The sequence below is a fragment of the Trichoplusia ni genome, chromosome 12, assembly GCF_003590095.1.
Source record: "Trichoplusia ni isolate ovarian cell line Hi5 chromosome 12, tn1, whole genome shotgun sequence".
Lineage (NCBI taxonomy): Eukaryota > Metazoa > Arthropoda > Insecta > Lepidoptera > Noctuidae > Trichoplusia > Trichoplusia ni.
The window spans coordinates 1,682,438-1,701,603 of record NC_039489.1 but is presented as its reverse complement, the minus strand read 5'-3'; the positions used below and the strand labels follow the sequence as shown (position 1 = coordinate 1,701,603).

Here is a 19,166-nt window from a genome sequence, read left to right as displayed (position 1 = left end):
CGCTAGTGCAGATGAAGTAGCAAACGCCGAACAGCAAAGGTAATTCCAACTAGTAGTTGGCTCACGAGCAGTTAACGTACTGCAGTTGTGCCGACTCTGAATTGCAAATTCAACCAATACGCCAGTGTAAAATCTGAAACAGTTTTTTGCAGTCAAATAGACGTTTCACCATTAAAACATTAGCCTAATACATTTTAGCTTGCCAAATGAATCACCGATCGATGTATATAATTATGTGTGTTCCGTGAAATTGATGGGCGGCTTAATAACTACTCTATAGATAACAGCAGGTGCTAAATTTAAGTATGAAATGCTAGAGAAATCTGCAATTTTAAAATGCCGGGAATTAAATTGATAATTAGATAGCCCAAGTTGTAATTATTATGGCGAATACATTATATATTACACACCTCGCGGTTCACTTAGCACTTTTGTGAGCAATCCTACAATTTAACCGTATCTTTAAAAGTTTAATAAGTAAAACATGTCGCTTGGTAGAGGCGGCGCGGCGTCATGTTTGCATTTCGTTTATCGCACCGATATCGCGGCGACCGTCGTCGACGGAAATTTTCGATAATTTTGGCCGAAACTCAACTGCTAGCTTACGTAGCGTAGCCTCGGAAGATAGCTACTCGACAACATGATAAACGGTTTGTTGCTAATCTAAAATAACAACCACGTTTTTTGACATCTATACTTTAATAATTCTATTGTTTCCTATTGGAAGTTAGTGTAGAAAAGTTACTTTTATATGAAGTGAGGAATAAGATTTCCATACTAGACGTGTTTTTTTAGCAAGATTTTCTTTGCTTTTTTAAATCTTGCTAATCGTTGTGGATAAGGTCTAGCTTATCCATAACAAGTAGCAATATTGCAATTTCCAACTAATTAAGCTAATTACAAAGACTTGTTATGAGCAAACTACGCAAGTACTAAATATATATGTATTCATTTGTTTTTGTGTAGTCTTGTGTCAGCGCGTGGTAGATACAAATCTGTATAGCTTTAACGAAATTGAACCCTCTCTATATGGAAAGTATAGTAATCCAAGGAACTCGGTAGATGGAACTTTGGCTATGAGCTTTACTGTTATCGCTGCACATTAAACTGCTCCCGAATGTACGAAAACCCGCGTTGTTAGCAATTTTTAAAAATTACCATCCCTAACCATAACTATTTCAATAAACCGGCCATGGTCATACCTTACTCCGCCTAATGGCCGACTTTTACTTTCGTTTGTTTTTTTTTTGTTTTGCTTCGGTATTCTTGCCACTTTTTATGTTATGTATTGTTGTTAATGTTCTGGAATATAGGTTTGTTTTTCTTACAACTATTAACCATGACTATACGATTTAAGTACGATTTTAAACTTCATTCCTTAACTGTCTGAGTTAAATGATAATATTTATTGCTTGGTTCTTCACCTTTAGTTATTGGACGTGCGATTCAAAACTGGCCCCAAGAGCTATCTTAACCAGAACTAAAAGCGACTTAGAGCGGTCGATAAGTTCGATAAGGGAATTGCACGTTTGCGCTACTCTCCGAACACTATAAAATAAACACAAATAAATGTACCTTTTTCAAATTGCTTAGTGCTACTTTACTTTTAAAGTTCTCAACTGAATGTACTGACATGGTTACGTTAAAGGTACAGCTAACAGGCGGCAGAAAGGGTTTATGTAATACTGTGTTCTTTAAAAAAGAAAAATAAAAGATTTTTATGTTTTAATCAATATTTATTGCTTCAGGACATTTAAGGCCTTTAGGACTATTCTAGACCATTTATGGTTTAATGTGAAGGTGACAATGGTTCTACCAGAGCGGCATACTACATACCTGACATGTGAAGTTTTTGATTGTTAATGCTATGTCCGTATGACTTTCTTACCTTTAACTGTCTTATTTGAGCTTATCTTGATCGTAAGACTAGCAATCAAGTACATTGATTATACTAATAAATGAAAACAACATTCGTGACAGATATTATGTTTTAAAATGTGACAATTTGTCATTTATTTAATGTTTGCTTGCGTAAAAGTCGTGTCTTGTCAGGAACACGATCGTGGATGATCGGTTTGTCACAGTGCACTATCGGATTGATCGGCATGCATCGTGAACGTGAGTCGAGCGTTTTTGGCTCGCCGTGCGATTTACATATTTCTATGTCCTTACTCGCCGAGCGTATGGCTCGCACGTGGCGGGCCTAGCGACGACTTCACGATATAATGGAGATGTAGCACATGTTGCCAACTTTGCATACGAATACCTCCCGCTCTAAACAAGTTTCGCACTAACAAAAAACATAATAGCATTTCAGGTAGATAATTAATTAACTAATCATTTAAGTGTGAAATTTCATGACTTTAATAATATATTTAAATAAGCATGTGCAAATTGTGTATTAATACATAAATACATTAAATACATATGCATTAATACGTGACACATTCTTTCCAAAAATATTATCTAAGAAATGCGAACTGCAAAAATTAAACGTCACTCTGATATCATGTAATCGACGGAGCAGAAACCCCGAGGCAGCGGTACGCGTCTTGTGTCGATTTTATACAGCTCTGGAACTAAACGCCGCCAGGCTCCGTACAATTTATGCTAACATAAACCCGGCCGACAGCGGCGCCGGCTCCGACCAGATCTAAACCTTATACTTTAACCCTGTTTCTTTCATACGAGACTCTTTTACCTCTCTCAAACGTATTGTTCATTCTCCCCAAAGTGATGTAATTAAAATGCCTTTTCTTCAATGGCTAAAGAACTTGGACTCCTTTATAGTTGTTTCATAAATTCTTTCTGTACAAGTATTCGACCACTGTAACTCTATTCTAACAAACAAAAAATCTGGTTTTACTAAATTCTCGACGAGCTACGCTTGGTAATACTCCACGTTGTCAGTAGAGAATTTTGAGAGTCAAGGGCCATTTCAGCATCGTGATCGCTCGAGAGTCGTACGGTCGAAATGAAACGTCGTATCTTATTTTATGATTAGCGGCTCGAAAGCGCTTTGTAATTTTGTTAGTTCCGCCTTTCTGGTGCTGGGGGCGAGCACAGAGAGTGGAGATCGATGCGAGCATTGCGTGCGAGTGCGATAGAGAGAGCAACAGTCGATGCTTGCTCCATCCCTTTCACTCGAACCGCCTACCAGGCAGCCATGTTGCGCTCGACCTGCGCTCGCCCGACCGCCATTGTAGCATTCGTAGCTAGTGATGTTCACTGACTCACTCGATATTATTGTAAGCGTGCCTTCGAATTTACGGAATATTACAGCGCCGCAAACCTAATAAATGAATTCAAACTTTATTGTATTGATTGCAATAATGGAATCTATTTATACCATTATATCAGTATATCTATAAGTTCACATTTTAATACATTGTCAATTCTTTTCACACATTCTTTTAGCCACACCTAGAAAAAATAATATCCTTCGTGAACGTTAAGTATAAAACTCATCGATATGGGATACTTAAAGCCAACAACAATGAAAACAGAGAAGATTTATTTTTAACACCACCAACCGTTAACATTCTTGTGTTTGGTACAACTTTGAACAATACAATTTTATGCTTCATTGGCATCCAATATAAATAGAGAAGTCCTTTACGATATCGACTAAACTGTCGATAGAAAAATCATGGAGTAGACTCATACCCGCAGCTCCGGAATTAAAATGTCAGACGTGCGGCAGCGGCAGCGCGGGCGAGCGTGGGGGCCAACGGGGGCCGCGGCGCGGGGCGGGGCGGGCGGCCAGCGTTATTAATAACCATAAGCCAGCAGACGCACGAACGTCCAGAGGGGCCACGCCAGCCGCGCGGTAATGAGGAATCACTAATTATATTTTACTGGACTTTCGTATTAAAGCAACATTAAATATTACCAGAGATGTACTAAACAAATATTGTACACCTTGCATAACTGTTTATTCTTTATTCACGGCTCTCTTACCTGGTGGCTTTGACAGTAACAAGCCCAAAGTAACTTTTGCTTATACTTATACTCAAATAGGTTCATACGGTCACAAGCTGGATATCAGATCCCGGAACTGGGACAGAATCGCAAGATAATAATAATGGTATGGCTGGCGGGGTACGGTCCGTTTAATATTCCCCCACAGTAGGCGCGCCGGTTGCAAGAGACAGTTCTACCCGTTCTCTGGCTCAGCATGCGCCTTTGCCGGTAAAAACTCAGTATATTTTATTGTCAAGGAAATATATTTGTCAAAGGTCGTGCGATTAATTGCTTGACTTTTTTGAAGTTCACCTCGGGGATGTTCATTAAACAATCTTCGACAGGTTTCTGCATATAATTCAAATATTTATTTAACAATTAAGATTTGCATTCGTTATATGTTTTAGGATCTAGTAGAGTTTATTATCTAAAGTCGGTGGCCATAACAGAAATAGCTGGATTAAGCTGTGTTATCAGTCTTCACAATAAAACTTTACTCTTTGAGCCCATGTTTCGCATTAGCTAACTTATTCTCGTAACTATCTCAACTCCAACATTAACTAAGAAGCGACTTTACGCTATGTCCTTGTTTTTCCCTGTACATAAAGAGCAACTTATCGCTGGCAGCACTCCGCTCTCATAATAACAAACTGTAAAATGCTCCGGATTCTCCGAACTTTAGTGTGGCAGCCCCGCTCGCCGTTGGAAACCTCTAAAGCGCTGACGGTGGGGCGTACATTCTCTCTCCTGCGGCGGAGTCACGGTGGCAGGGCTGTCGAGAATTGCCGACTTGGATAAATTATGCCGCTAGCTTCCCCCTTTTGCTATCTCCGCAAAATAATGCAATTCAATTGTAAAGAGAAGAGAAACTGACATTTGTCTTGTCTATTGTGCGACTCGTCTACTTAATGTTACATTATTATGATAAACTTTTTGGTGGTGGCTGTGAGGCAACCCTAGGCTTGTGCTGTGGAGGTTATACCTAGACGATGGCTTGATTTATTGAGAGCATGTACTAGTAGGTGAGGTAGTCGCAGGCGACTGCTCTGAAGAGGGTTGCCACTGGATATCGTCTGTGACACTAAACTCTCTCAAATTTATTTTTACGTTCAATTCTTATTTACATAGCCAGAATATACTTAGATCTATTTTCCTGGAACAAACTTTTATTCAAAAAATATAAAATTAGTTACGAGGAAATAAATCATTATTATATTTGTGCAAGCTGCCCTTATTCCAATGCAATGTCATTACAAACATGTCCTGTCTGATAAAGAGATCATGTCGTGCCCGTTTCACAAACTTGTTTGCAATTCATTATAAGTTTGGAACTGACTTACCTCTGTTACAGTCGGCGTGAACTTTCCTCACTAATTTTGAGCAGCCACTACGGGGCTAAAGCCGGAAATATTAAACGGAATTATCCACTTTTGGACGTTTCTCGTAAGTCAACGCATTAAAATTGAATCGAGGGATTCAAAGGGCTGAACATTTTATTTTTAATTTATTTTATTACTCGGTTAATGAAGCTATATTAGAAATTTATTTCATTCACTATAACCTATTAACGTTTCGGTATATAACAGTAATTCAATTTTATATTCCTCAGGGTATCTACGCAAGTTGTTTTATCTACTTCACAAAATGCTAACCATTTTCACTCAAATGTATAATTGAAGCATAGGTATTTAAACAAAATGATAATTCATTTCTGTTGACATCATTATATCCAGTGACGCGTATTCATACTTTATTTTATGATTTATTTGTTATTGTTTACACAGACTAAGCCCTAAAAATAACAAAACTACGTAACTGCAACAAGCCGTTACATAAAATTCCCATTTATCATGTCAACGAGCTAAAACAATTAGTATGTTTTGCGAGATAAAGTTTGAACGCTCCAAATTGCGGAGTCCGTTACAACTTTGTTATGTTTGCGAGTGAAAATGTTAAATTAGATGTTTATTTGATATTTTGCTAAAGTTTCCCCTTTACTTTCTACAGATTTGGATTCAATTTAAAACATGCGGATTTATTACACTATTAATAAACTTTATAAAGGTTGTAAAGTAATATACCTGTAGTGTTGTATGAAACTTCAAATATTTATTTTAATTCCAGATTATTTTTATCAATTACTTAATTAGGAATTTTTATTATTTATTTTTGATGTTTTTACACAGCTCTGACCTCGGATTACGTAACAACGAAACTAACTTTAGACTTGAGAACTTTTTGTCAACGTTGCTCGTTTCAAATTGCTATTTAATTTGAATGGCCGCCTACTTTCAGTGAATCGCTTTGTTTTAGTTTTCTGAAATGTCTGTTCTTGTTTGTATCCTTTCAAAGTTGTTTTATATCCGAGTCTCTAGTAGATTACACTAGATCGGAATAGTTTAGCCGAGCGCCAGCCAGTGTCGGTTTCAATTAGACGAGTGTTGTGACCGAACACAACCGAGAGACGATCTAGTCATAAGGCAGATATTGTTGACCGCACTCCTTCATACACATACCATTTCTAATATAGACTCAATAAAACCTACATAACGTATAATAATGTAATATTAAGCTATAAAATTAAATGCCTTAAATAATCAAATAAAATACATTTTTGGAATCACCAATACTGATACTTACGACAAAAATCTTTTTAACGAAACGAAATAAGCATTCGTCAACTTATTGAATTTTTACTCACCTGCACGAACTTTCATAGTATGTTGACAACCACCTAAATACATAAAGAAACTGGTCCTGGATGTACATTTTAATACTTATATTATTTTTGTTTACAGGGTTACCCGCCTCCTCCGAGGCCACCTCAGCCGTCCACGCCTAACGCACATGATCCAGACTCTGTAAGTAACTAATGAACCTTTAATTATCGATCAAGAAACAATCATAATTGTTATAAGCCAAGTGTATATTAGCCCAGTGCCTAGAATTCTCCTCACAATCAATCAACGGTGTCGGCCGGCCGATGAATCAAGGAGACGGGTATTAAAAAGCCATCAACCGCAAACCATTCACCCCACTAAGTAGTCTCCCGAGATTAAACATGAATAGTCTTTGTATACCTATAAAATTACGCACTCTACCAGTGAACGCTGTTATTAACCTCGTTAGAATTATGTAGCGCAACATTAAGTGTTATATTTAGATGAGTGTACACTGCAGTAAGCAATTATTAATTACCGAATCATCGAAAACATGCTGCCTACTCTTATCCCACTGCTAAAAATATTTCGATCGTGATTCACTTTTTGTTGATGACTGAGTTCACACAGATGGTTGTAAAAATGAATTACTAAGTCGGTTTCCACGCCTAATGACGCTTCTTGTGTGCTTCATTCTCATCGGCCATCAAATAATAAAAGCCAGTAAATACCTACGCTCAATAATTAATTACCATCTCTTCTTTTTCTACTCAAACGTATCACCAAGTAAGAAAACGCCACATCTGAAACTGGGCGGACGTGAATAAACATAATCATAAACGTCGTGTCTTCATTACCGTCGCACATGTGGCCTACGAAAACGAGTGAGCTTCGGACCACTCAGCCTCTATTTGCGGACGAGCTCTACACACTCAAAGTTAGTGTCGGCTACGCGTCACTTGACACTAAGCTTGTTTGTTAAATGTTTCGTCGCTGAAAAACCTACAAGTGTCCATGTGTATTAACAGTGTGTGTAGCCGACTTCGACAATAGATTCACATTCTTTGTTTCTAACTGAAAATGAAAGCAATCTCCCTCCGACGTTACAATGTACACGCAGGAAATTAACGTTCTCTTGACAGAATCCGTATTTATAGACGTACAATCATTCATAAATAATTTCATGTTTACAATTATATTCTAGACCTATTTTTACATCAATGATCTTCATTTGCGTGGGCAGTGTTTGTACGTGAACGCATGATTCGGTTATTTGATGAGAATGCGTCATGAGCGAATTTGCCCTACTACTAATGTGTTTGCGAGGATTGAGATGAGCACACATCCCGCGGGCGTTTGCTTATCGACTTGGGCTTGTGCATGCATAACGACTGTGTGATAAAAAGAATCGTTTACTACAGACTTCAAAAGCGCATTAGGGTTGTCATGTTTTACATTGTATGTGTAATTAATATAAATAAAGATAAAAACTACAACGTTATAATCAACAAGATTGTACACGTGGTTGTAGCAAGCTGTTTTCATTTAATACCGGTTTTGCTTTATAGTATTATCTACTAATTGATCTCAGACCTTGTTAGGAAGTAGTCCGCTTAATTATAATTTTGGATTCCAGTGGTAGTCCGTGCATAACCAAATAAGAACATCCATATCTTAAGTTTACCTTCTAGATTAACCTAATGTATCCACAAAACACGGATTCCTTTTTTATTTTAGTTCTAAAATAAATATACATAAATATATGATCAAATGTTCAACCCTAAAGCTGAGTATAGATAGAGTGAAGCGGGGTTGTTTGATGTTGATTGATACCGTTAGCCGGGCGCGCATTGTCTCGCCGACTCGCCCGGGGGAACCCAAATGAGTGGAATTATTAAACCGGGGCCCGTTCTACGATGTGACGCTTTTTGTAATGAATGTACCGAGTGCTGTGTATCGTCCGAATCGAGGGGAACCCGAAACTCGCCGCTCCTATCAATTGTAACAACAACCTATAACTCCCTAGTCTCCGCGCCACCCAGACGCTTTTTGTCATATGCTCTAATGGTAAAAATTCATTCACAACGTAACGTAAAAAACTTAATGATTATGTTAAAAATCGCGTGCGTATTATATGATATTTGAGGATAAAACCAAGATCAAGGTTAGTCGCTCAGAAACACTAGGCAGAGAAATGAATGAATAGCCTAAAAAATACAAACATCTTATCAAACTGTGTAGGTACTTTATATTTACAAACAACAATTTTCTTTCTTACAAATTAATCAATTGTCAGTTAAACGTCAGACATTTACAGAGATGTTGAACACAAAAGCAAGTAAGAAATTATTCACCGTGAGTCGCAAGCATTCAACGTTTGTGAGCTACGTGAAGGGTTCTAATTCGAGTTATTTATTTATGCAACTTTACGTCGGCATTGTGAATGCTCGGGAGAAATGTGCCGCTCCCATGACTCGAATAAAGAAATGCTTTTGTAAAAATGTCCTTAGTCCTTTTACAATTGTGAACATTGTCATGAACGCACCCCGCTACGACCCTACGTGTGATTTACTATTGTTACAATCTTAACTGTATGTTAATAATGACTAGTGATTTGTCTTAGTTATATTCTATTGATAATGATCATTTGTCAAATGAAGATTGATGGTACGAGCCCTTATTAAGTCGCGAATCGCGATTAATGTCGACAATTATGGCAACTATTAGGCATATTTTTTATTTTCCCGTATTCAAATGTTTTGTCAATCCTTTTTTTTATTGATATTCTCTTCAAATTGTATATTATAGCGCTATTCATTACTTTACGGTTAGCGATTATGGAATTGTTCATTAGAAGATATACTGATTGTTCTTCCTTAATTAAGAATGTTTTTAAAAGCAATTGTGTTGCAATGCTTGTGCGCAGTCAATTTTATTCTGGTTTTTTAATTGCTGCCACCACCTCGTATAAGAGTTGAATGTAGTATCTCATTGAAACTGGTACAATTTTAACAAAAATGAATTAATTTAAGCATAAAGGTCCCGCGCAAATGAACGCTGTCTCTCATGTGCACTATCATCATATCGTAGAAAAAGTCTTTCCTAACAATGTAAAAGTAATGCATGAAGCTAAATATTCAAATGTAAAAAGCGAGAGGGGGTTGCTCGCCCGCTGCACGTTCATAATAAACGAGATTGAGTGGGGCGGTGTACTGTAGACTCAAATGAATGACGGTAACAGCGCGGAGCGTAATCAGCCGACGGGCGACGTGCGTTCGCATGTAAAAACAAAGCAAATACATTTTACACTAAAGTTTCACATAAAATTTCTCGAGGCATACCTAATAAATGACTTTTATATTCAACTAGTGTTCTATCACATTAGCCATCACAAAGAAAATATCTTTGTTTTTCGTAGACCCTGTACTATGTGATATTAAGTTATGTTACTTCGCTTTATTAACGAATGTAGCCTGCTGTGAGTTTAAAATTGTAATTAAGTTTTGCTGTTCTGCAGTCTTATTATGTCATTTAATGAAAAAAATAAGTATCAGACCCGTTTTAAATAACACAAGGTTTATACTTCTTTATCAACTAGCATTAATTTTCTTATTGTATGCTATTATTCGCATAAAGTCTCAATGGTCTAGTATATTTTTAATAAATTTCTATTTAAGGTTGAGATTTTTACCGTCGTTTTATGTTGCCATCAGAAAAAAATAAGGTTAATAAATTAGATGTAACTAGACTAAAAGGAATCTCATTTGTCAAACTGGATCTTGTGTATCAAATTTGCTAGTAGTCAGAATGCGCGCCCGAGTAGGTACGTTTCCTTTTTAATTGAATAAGCCGAGGGTGCTACGTAATCCGGCCGGTGCCCGCTCGACGCCAAAATTCACGTCGCCTTCTGTTTGCTTTTGTTCCACAGTCACTGCTTTACTGTTTCTACTTTCTCTTATTTATCTCTACAACTCCAAACGCATTTTGTTTGCCTGAATACGACAAGGATGAATTTAAATTTTGGCTTGCAGTAGGTAAAATTGCAAATTATTGATATACGTAAGCATATCATCATCAAACGAAGCCATGTATTTCTCGTTTACACAGCTTTAGAATACAATTATATAAATCATACATTACCAAATGTAGGCAGGTACATACCGACGATACATTTAAAATATTAAATTTATCAGTGATTGGAATGGTTTCATTTGAATACCATGTTTAATTAAATGTTCGCTATTCCAGAGAACGAATAATATATTTTTCATTGATAAAATTTTATCGCGGACGTATATTTTATTTAGTCGTTTGGACAGATGGATGGAGTGGCCGCATTCGGCTCGAATGTAATTATTGCGGTCCGATTTCGATAATGCGCCGCGAGGCCGGTTGTGAACAAAATGTGGTCGCCCACTCGTTTTGTTGCATTTTAATAATTTATACGGCTCACAGAGCAGATAAAGCCTTTCTGTGTTATTTCAATTTTGTATAATTTTAAAACATGTATTCCATTTTGTACGTAATCACACGTCAGTGTGCTGTATACGTCATATGTACTTTTATCATACGTCAGCTTATCTGTATGCATAAATTATATTCAGTATATTTTAAAATGATAAAACATTTTTACAAATGTAACACATCCTTAAAGCTATGCTCACATACCAGAAATGTATGGAATATTTATCCCAGGAATGAAGTAAGTTTAGATGCCGCTAAACTTATCTAAGATTATTTTCATCGACAATACGGCAATAGCAGAGTTAGCTCCAGTGTACAATAAAAAGATTTACCCCAATTACAGGGTCCGTAGGTCGGGTGAGCAGTTTAATCGGGCTGTAAAAACGTTGGATCGCCGGTAACGAGGCAGTAAACCGGACCGGCGTCCCATAACCAAACGAACTGCTCCGTGATAGCACTAAAACATTGCGCGATTTGCGTACCCGAGCGTCATGTCAATCCTCTCCCCAGATATACCTGAAATATTTAAAGAAACATTTGAAAGAACCATTGTACCCAACTAAATCGGGGTTTACTGTTACCAAAACTATTTCTCTAGCATTATTTATCATTAGAGTCCCTTGTGTGCGCTTAAGGCCGTTGCTTTAGTAATCTCAGTTGCTTCCAGGCCTCAAACATGCATGCAGAAGGCGATATAAGGGGAGTCCGTGACTATCGTTTTAGACCACTAAATGCAAAATGTTTCGTGTTTCATGCGGTTGGTTGCGTGCGCCGGGTACCACCGCTGCGGTTACTTTGTCAACTTTATGTTCTTAGTAAACTGTTTATATTAACATATTTTACTACTCCATACCTGATGAACGAGAGTTTTACAGTCTTCCTTCTTTATTAATCATCATAAACTCACGGTATTGCCAATAACGATTAGATCTAATGGCTTTAATAAGCTAGTTACGTCATTAAAACCATAACATTCCCATACAAGGCAAATGTTTTAATAACTTTAGATGCGTCGTGGTTTCAATAGCGCATACTCGTTTTATTCCGTTTTATATGGGCTGAACCAGAGTGACCGCAACAGTGAATGCTCTGGATGTCATCGTAATTAGTTTTCAGTTTGTAGATATTGGTTTTATAATATACATGTACGCCTTTATGCTGTAGAAACACTTTGTTACTACGTCAAAATTAGCTCAACATTTAAATGAAATTGTTACTGCAGTAAACCTCAAGATTGTATTCAAATTTACCACTACCTATGATGCTGTAAGAATATGTGGTTACGATAACTCATTTCTAATAAATCAAAAACTACTGACAAAAAAAACTAAAACTACTCAAAAACTACTGGTAACTTGGGCATTTGCTGCATAGAAATAAGTCATTGGAACCTAACTCATACCTGATACATTCAGTAGAGTCAGACGTATCGTCTTTTTATACGTAAACAACAATAAAAGATTCTTAAACTTTTTATTTATTCATTCCATCTAAGAATAAAACTCGAGCCGGCTAAATAAATAACATCAGCTCGTTGCCGCTGTATGAAAACGTAAGACGGTATAGTTTTCCTTTATCCGGAACGTACCTTATGTAATTCAATAGGTTTGTTTTCAGTCAATAGAATACTTGAATAACTCGAGTTCGCATCGTATCGTAGACCTTTACCAGATCGTTATTACGTTACAATATGCGGATGTGTTGTGGATGTTTGTCGTAAAACCGACCGTGTCGTTTTATAGCACCGACCCAGCCCTGGGAACGGGGTCGAGCAGCCACCGTGCTGGGTGGTCGTAATGTAACATAACCTGGGACCACCCCACTTGTTTTATGAAATTTAACAAACTAAACAAAACATACTTCGATGAAAATGATGCTGCTATGATAACTCTTGAATGACCATTAAACAATAAATCGTATTTGTATGTTTATTTTTCTAGAGCGATATTTTCACTAGAACATAATAAACACAGTTTAGCTAAAGAAGCAGTGTTACATCTTGGTACCCACAGTAGGTTATTGTAATCGTGACGGCATTGACCCGACGACCCCCGGCAGCTGACGTAACGAGTGTCACCGCAACCATCAATCACGGACTGCTTTGTGACGCGGTTCGACCTGTGCCACTGACGGCACTGACTCTCAGCCAACGTGACCCGCATGTCTCTAAACATTCGCCAAAACCACCGATCATTTATTCATACCAAATGATTCATCCTTTATGTGATGTTTAATAGTCTCTCAAGTTATGACTACTATCCACCTTTTCGGTAATCACAATTACTCAGGCTCAGTGCAACAGCTTCCTGCAATAGGAAGGTGTAACAATTTAGTGATTTGGAGTATGTGGCGGCAGTATGATGTCATCTGAATGCGATGGGCGGGCACGCCTCGGCCTCCGCCGCTGATTCGTGACCAAGACTTAACGACTCGTGCATACCTAGCCTCACACCACTCATGCATTCGCGAGCCTTGCAAACCAATACCACAATGAAGAGTAACATGATTTGGACATATTGTTTTGTATCTCTGACATACAGCGTTATTGTTGTTAAAAAAAACAGATGGAATGTCAAAATTTAACCTGCCGTCAATCCACGACGCCTGAACGCATTATTATTCTGAATTTATTTAAAGATGGCCCCTTCCTGTTGGCAACCATCCAACGGGGTATCCCCAACATTTACCAGACGATTTAATAATTATGGACTTTTATGTGGGTTAATGTATGTGTCTACTCATGTTTGTATTTGTATTCATTCATTCAAGATATTCCGATGTTCAGCGAGCTGCTGTTACATATATCGTGAATGTAGGTGAATGTCACGCAGCATCCATCTTGTTTTGTGTAAGTTGTTTGTATGTTTATGGAGTTGTCGAGCCACAGTAACCAAGCGTTTCTTGTTTGAAAGTGAGAGTTCCAAGTTTCCCGACAGAACGCTCTGCGATGTCGTCGCTTCACTCGACACCACGAGAATCGTATATTTGTTGTGCTCCACGTAGTGTATACGATTGTAAAGCAGTACTTCGTCGCAATTCCGTAACATAAATGTAAACTCTCTCAAACAGAATTAGTTACAAGTCCATTCATATAATATAATGATTAGAACATCTATTTACCTTAACGATCATACACTTGTAGTCATTCATATTCAAAACAATCATACGCGTATTGTTCGTGAATATCAATATTTACTCGAACATTTATTACGTTACCGTAACTACGTGTTGTGACGTCGGGGCTCTGACGATTTTCTTGTATTTTGATAAAGACCTTCAAATCGAGCACGCCTACGTTTAACATCTATCCGCAGTAATCTGATGCGAATTTCGTCACTCAATTCTATAGGTCAGGACGTCGGTAATTAAGTCGCGTCAGCTGTTCCCAGGATCCCTCACGTTACGGAATCTGTGTTTCATTGAATCATTATCGTGTCGATACACCGTACTCGGGGTACGGGTGCCGAGTGCCGACGGTCCTATACATATACATCTATGTACCGAAGACTGAAGGCGTTCATGAGCGGGGGATGCCTCCAGATAATAAATAACGAGTGCAACGATTGCGACCGCCGGGCCGGGATAAGGGGGGTCCGGGGAGGGCCCGACCATTTTAATGTCCCGGCGCCAGACTTTATATTAAACATTCGACCTTGGCAGTGGCCTACATCGACACCGGGACACGCACACACGCCCACTTCTCTCGTCACGAAAAGAAAAGTTCATTCAATGTTTCGGAACTTCTCAACGCTATAAATAATAAGCGTTACGTTACGTGTTTACTCATCTAGCACGCTATTTTAATCCCCTGTCTTATCTTTGTTGTCATAGTGGGGACAATCGTCGAAAGTCAGTCACGTGGTTAGCGGCGAGTGAGAAACCAATACAATTATACAATGTTATCTCTATTGCATAAATTGCATTATCTGTAAAAGTAATGTGTAATAGGTACATTTAGATAATAATAGCAATCCACATAAATCTCTTATGGACTATGACTAAAAATAGAGTCCTAGATCGTGCCGGCCAGAGCGACAAAGCTATAAGCTAATAAGACTTGAGTGGTATGTTGACCAACTGAGGATCTGAGGATTTTTTTTGGCCCTAGACAACAAAGAATCACGTACAAAGTAAATTTACATATTTCAAGCACCGAAAGGTGATAACTAACAATATTTTTCATTATATTTGTATAGTTAGCTGAATAGTTCTTGAAACGTTGGTATCAAGAATTTCTATGTGCAAACGTCACATAAGCAGCTGTCCAAGGAAAGACGCCTCCGTCAAAAAATCGGCTTAGTAGTTGATTTGCTCGATTTGGGTGAATCGAATATACTAACCCAAAAAATAGCACCACCTCTACCTATTCATGAACACATGTTAAGCTTGTTTTATGTCGCTATTTATGTAACCATTAGATATTGTTTAAAAAAGCCAAATACTAATCGTTTAAAAAAATGTATACTGTCTTCCATGACTTCTTGAGACACATACCTACAAAACATTTTTATATATTTTATAAGTTACTATAAACCTTTGATGGAATTGTAACCGGAAGTTCAATCACGATTATAAGCGGCGTTTATCTATCAAAAACCCTCCGCTATTTATACGGAAATATTTGCCTGATAACAGAATGTTAAAATTGGGCAAATATTCCTGGTCTACTGATATAGAGCATTTGTAAATCTTGGGACAATCTAAAGATTTACAAATAAAACGCAAAGCAAACTATTATAGCCCTGCTTCATGTATAATTTCCTAAGGTACATAATAGTTAAAAGAAAGAGCAGAAATGCCGTATAGTTGAGACCATTAATTTATTTATATACTAGCCCAATTCAATGAACGAATGCGAACTTAACGAGTAAAACTATAAAGTTGATCATAAAACTAAATTGATAATATAAATCAAAGTTACATTTGCAATAAGATGTTATGAAGTTGATGTTAATTTATGCGTATTACGGTGTAACGTAATCACAGACAGTGCAATATTATGTAATGAGTTTACCGTTATTGTTATTGCGTGGAACGAGTGAGTAATGTGGGTCAGTGACGAGAACAGAGGCAGGGTCGAGATGCCATTGACGCGTCTTTTAAACTTACGTAACAACCGCGTATTGTTTCGCCAAACAAGGACGCAAGGATGGTCTGCTTATATAGATATGTATAGGGAGTAAAAATAAATGATGTCTCACTCATGCCTACCTTTGCGATGCAAAATAACTGTTGGTCCGACTCACTTTTGTTATCTACAGGTTATCATTGTCATATTTCAAGTCTTCTTAGCGTTCAATCAATAGATTAACTATCAAAACCTGATTTCAAAACAGGATACAATACATAACAATACATTGTGTTTACTCAGATTTGATTTAGTTTCTTTTATAGCTTTAATAAAATACTTGTCTAACTTCCCTTGTGCATGAATCGCATTGATTTAAATATTTTGCTTAGTTCGCCTGCGATATCGGTGGTTTCATCAAACAAAATACGTAGGCAGAACAGTGGTGTCGGTTGTGCTTGCAGGTGTTCGATGTCACTACTAAACTGGTCGGGCATCCGGTCCGCGGCTCGCACAGCGCCCGGCAGATGGCGCCACGTGTAGTTATATTACTTGCATATCGCATACGGGTTGTTTCTTTATGGATATTAATTTTAGTTATAATTTAACCCTTTAACATAAAATATTTTTATAATTTGTAAAGAATTGTAAATTGAAAAAATCATAGTTGCTTGTATTATAGTCAGGAACTTATCTCTGCTTAACCTTTATTCTCCATAAACTTACTCGATGATATGTAGCAGAAGTACTCTGACAATTACGTTTTAAATTGTCAAAGGTCGTTGTGAAATATTTCTATGACATTATCGGCTATAAGACAAATTGTCTAATTACGTTGCGGGCCGGCTCGCTTATGTAACTAATGGCAGCATAATCGGGCCTGAGGAATCCGATCGTAAACACGCTCGCTAACCCACTAAAACATATTTCTTTTATTTTGCGGAGCGGGTGGACTACACAGCTCCGAGTCGGTCGGCCCGCCACTTTACAGAACAGGTTCCTATATCGAAATTAACGATAAATCCGCCAGCGAGGTACCGCCTTACCCTCTGCATATTTTCCTCAGTCACGAAAATAACTCCACATATTTGAAATACATATTTTTATTTCTACGTTCACATCGTTATGTAGAGTGGATACTATTCGGTGACCATGATTTTTTTATTTTATTTTATGTACGGTTATACCGTTATCTAAAATATCTAACATAATACAATTTGGAAATCTTAGACAACCTAAAACAAATGTATTTAACATAAATTGAATATTTTTCTTGATAAGAAATATATTTTTCGTTTTCTATTTACGGTTATTTTTAAACTAAAATTTAAAAAAAGACCCTATGACAATCCTCAATATCATATTATCTAGCCGTGGAAAAATCAGAGTCGTTCCTGTTTTTGCGAATCTCTCATATGTGTATCAAATGTCCTTTTTGTGTGTATCCAATGGCTATTGCTTTCAACTGGTAATGACAATACGTATAACATGCTCCCAACACACAGTAGGTATAATATTATGTCAACAGAGCAATAAAAGGGTAAATAATAATAAAGGGTATGTTAACTGTGATGTAAAGTGATGCTATGCCTAGACCGTTGGGCGTCTCGTTGATCCCGCGGGGAGCCATCGACGGCGCCATGTTTCATTAAGCTACAACCATTCCATTTTTTCCTCGGTTCCTTGATTGAACATTATTATAGTTTGGCGAACATACAATACGTACAGTGTACATGACGTTAATGGATTCACGCAGCCTGGCTTGGCGTCACGTTACTGATGTGCGGTAATAAAGTTGCCATCATTTTCCAGAGCATAAGTATTTATTATAATAAACTCCATAAATAAATTTATTTCGTGAATTGCTGTTCTTGATAAAAAAAAATTCTCACTACAAGCTACCTATGTTCAATTCTTTCATAGAATCAGTGATCCAGAATAATTACACTAATATGACTTCATAAACATAGGTTAAAATGATTTCCTAATTCAGCTGCGTTTAATGCGATAACTACTATCACTAAATAAACAGAGATAGCACATATTTCGCGTCTATATAAATACAAATACATAAATGACATGAATTGGACACAGTGCGCATATGCATTGACCCGCATTCCCAATAGGCCATCACTGTTTGCACTGCGACAGTAATGAGATGTAGTATATGGATGATAATATTACTATTGGCGCGCACACTCCGATCAATATTTCCTAATTAGTTATTAGGTGTATTACAGACAGGCGGCAATGATTTCGCATTCATGTAAACGCTCGAACCTGTTATTATTGTTACTACTGATATGCGATTCTGTTCATTATCAATGATAAGTTCACGATCTTATATTTACTCAACAGTGACGCGCTTGTGTGAGTGCCATGTACCTGTATGTGAACAATTTCATATTATAATGATAGCCTACGGCTGTAACTACACTCTACACACACCCACACAAGTTTAATGAATAACATTATAATACTGTGGTGTGTTTGTAAACTGTAACCATTTATAATTCCGCGTGTATCAAAATTTCTGATAAATATACATATTATTCTAATGTATCCTTATATCGGTTTGATATTTTTTAAGGTTTTTTTTCATAAGTATTTATTTCTTTTCATTTTCCATACCTGTAAATGCATAAATAAATTGAAGCTGCATGTATTATTACAAAAAAATTGTAACATGCCTTCAGTTCAAAGTAAGGCTGAGTCGAACAAATAACTGGTTAAGTTGGATAGTTGGTTGAGTGCGTGCAGCTCGGCGCTCGGCGACCCCCCGCTCGAGGTTTGCTGGCGTGCCCTCGCTCGTTGTAGGTATACATATGGGTCGTAGCGAGCGGCGTGCCGTCGCAATATCAGCCCGGTGAAATCGCTCGCCCGCCCGCTTCGTCGCACCGCACGCCTCGCCTGCGCCAGTCGCCGTGCGCCAACTGAAACGCGCGCACTGCTAGCGCAATCGAACGTACAATATTCCACACGAGGCTCTCGCTCTCTGCTAGCATCCACCG

At 37.6% G+C, this 19,166-nt stretch overlaps 1 protein-coding gene across 1 annotated transcript in view; it reads left to right on the top strand.

Moving 5' to 3' along the window:
* The window catches only part of LOC113499557 (trithorax group protein osa), a 76,074-nt gene that overhangs the window by 26,582 nt on the left and 30,326 nt on the right, over positions 1-19,166 (top strand). Inside the window, exon 4 of the mRNA XM_026880072.1 lies at positions 6,762-6,824. Within this exon, the coding sequence (XP_026735873.1) occupies positions 6,762-6,824 (63 nt within the window). The remainder of the gene's footprint in view (positions 1-6,761; positions 6,825-19,166) is intronic.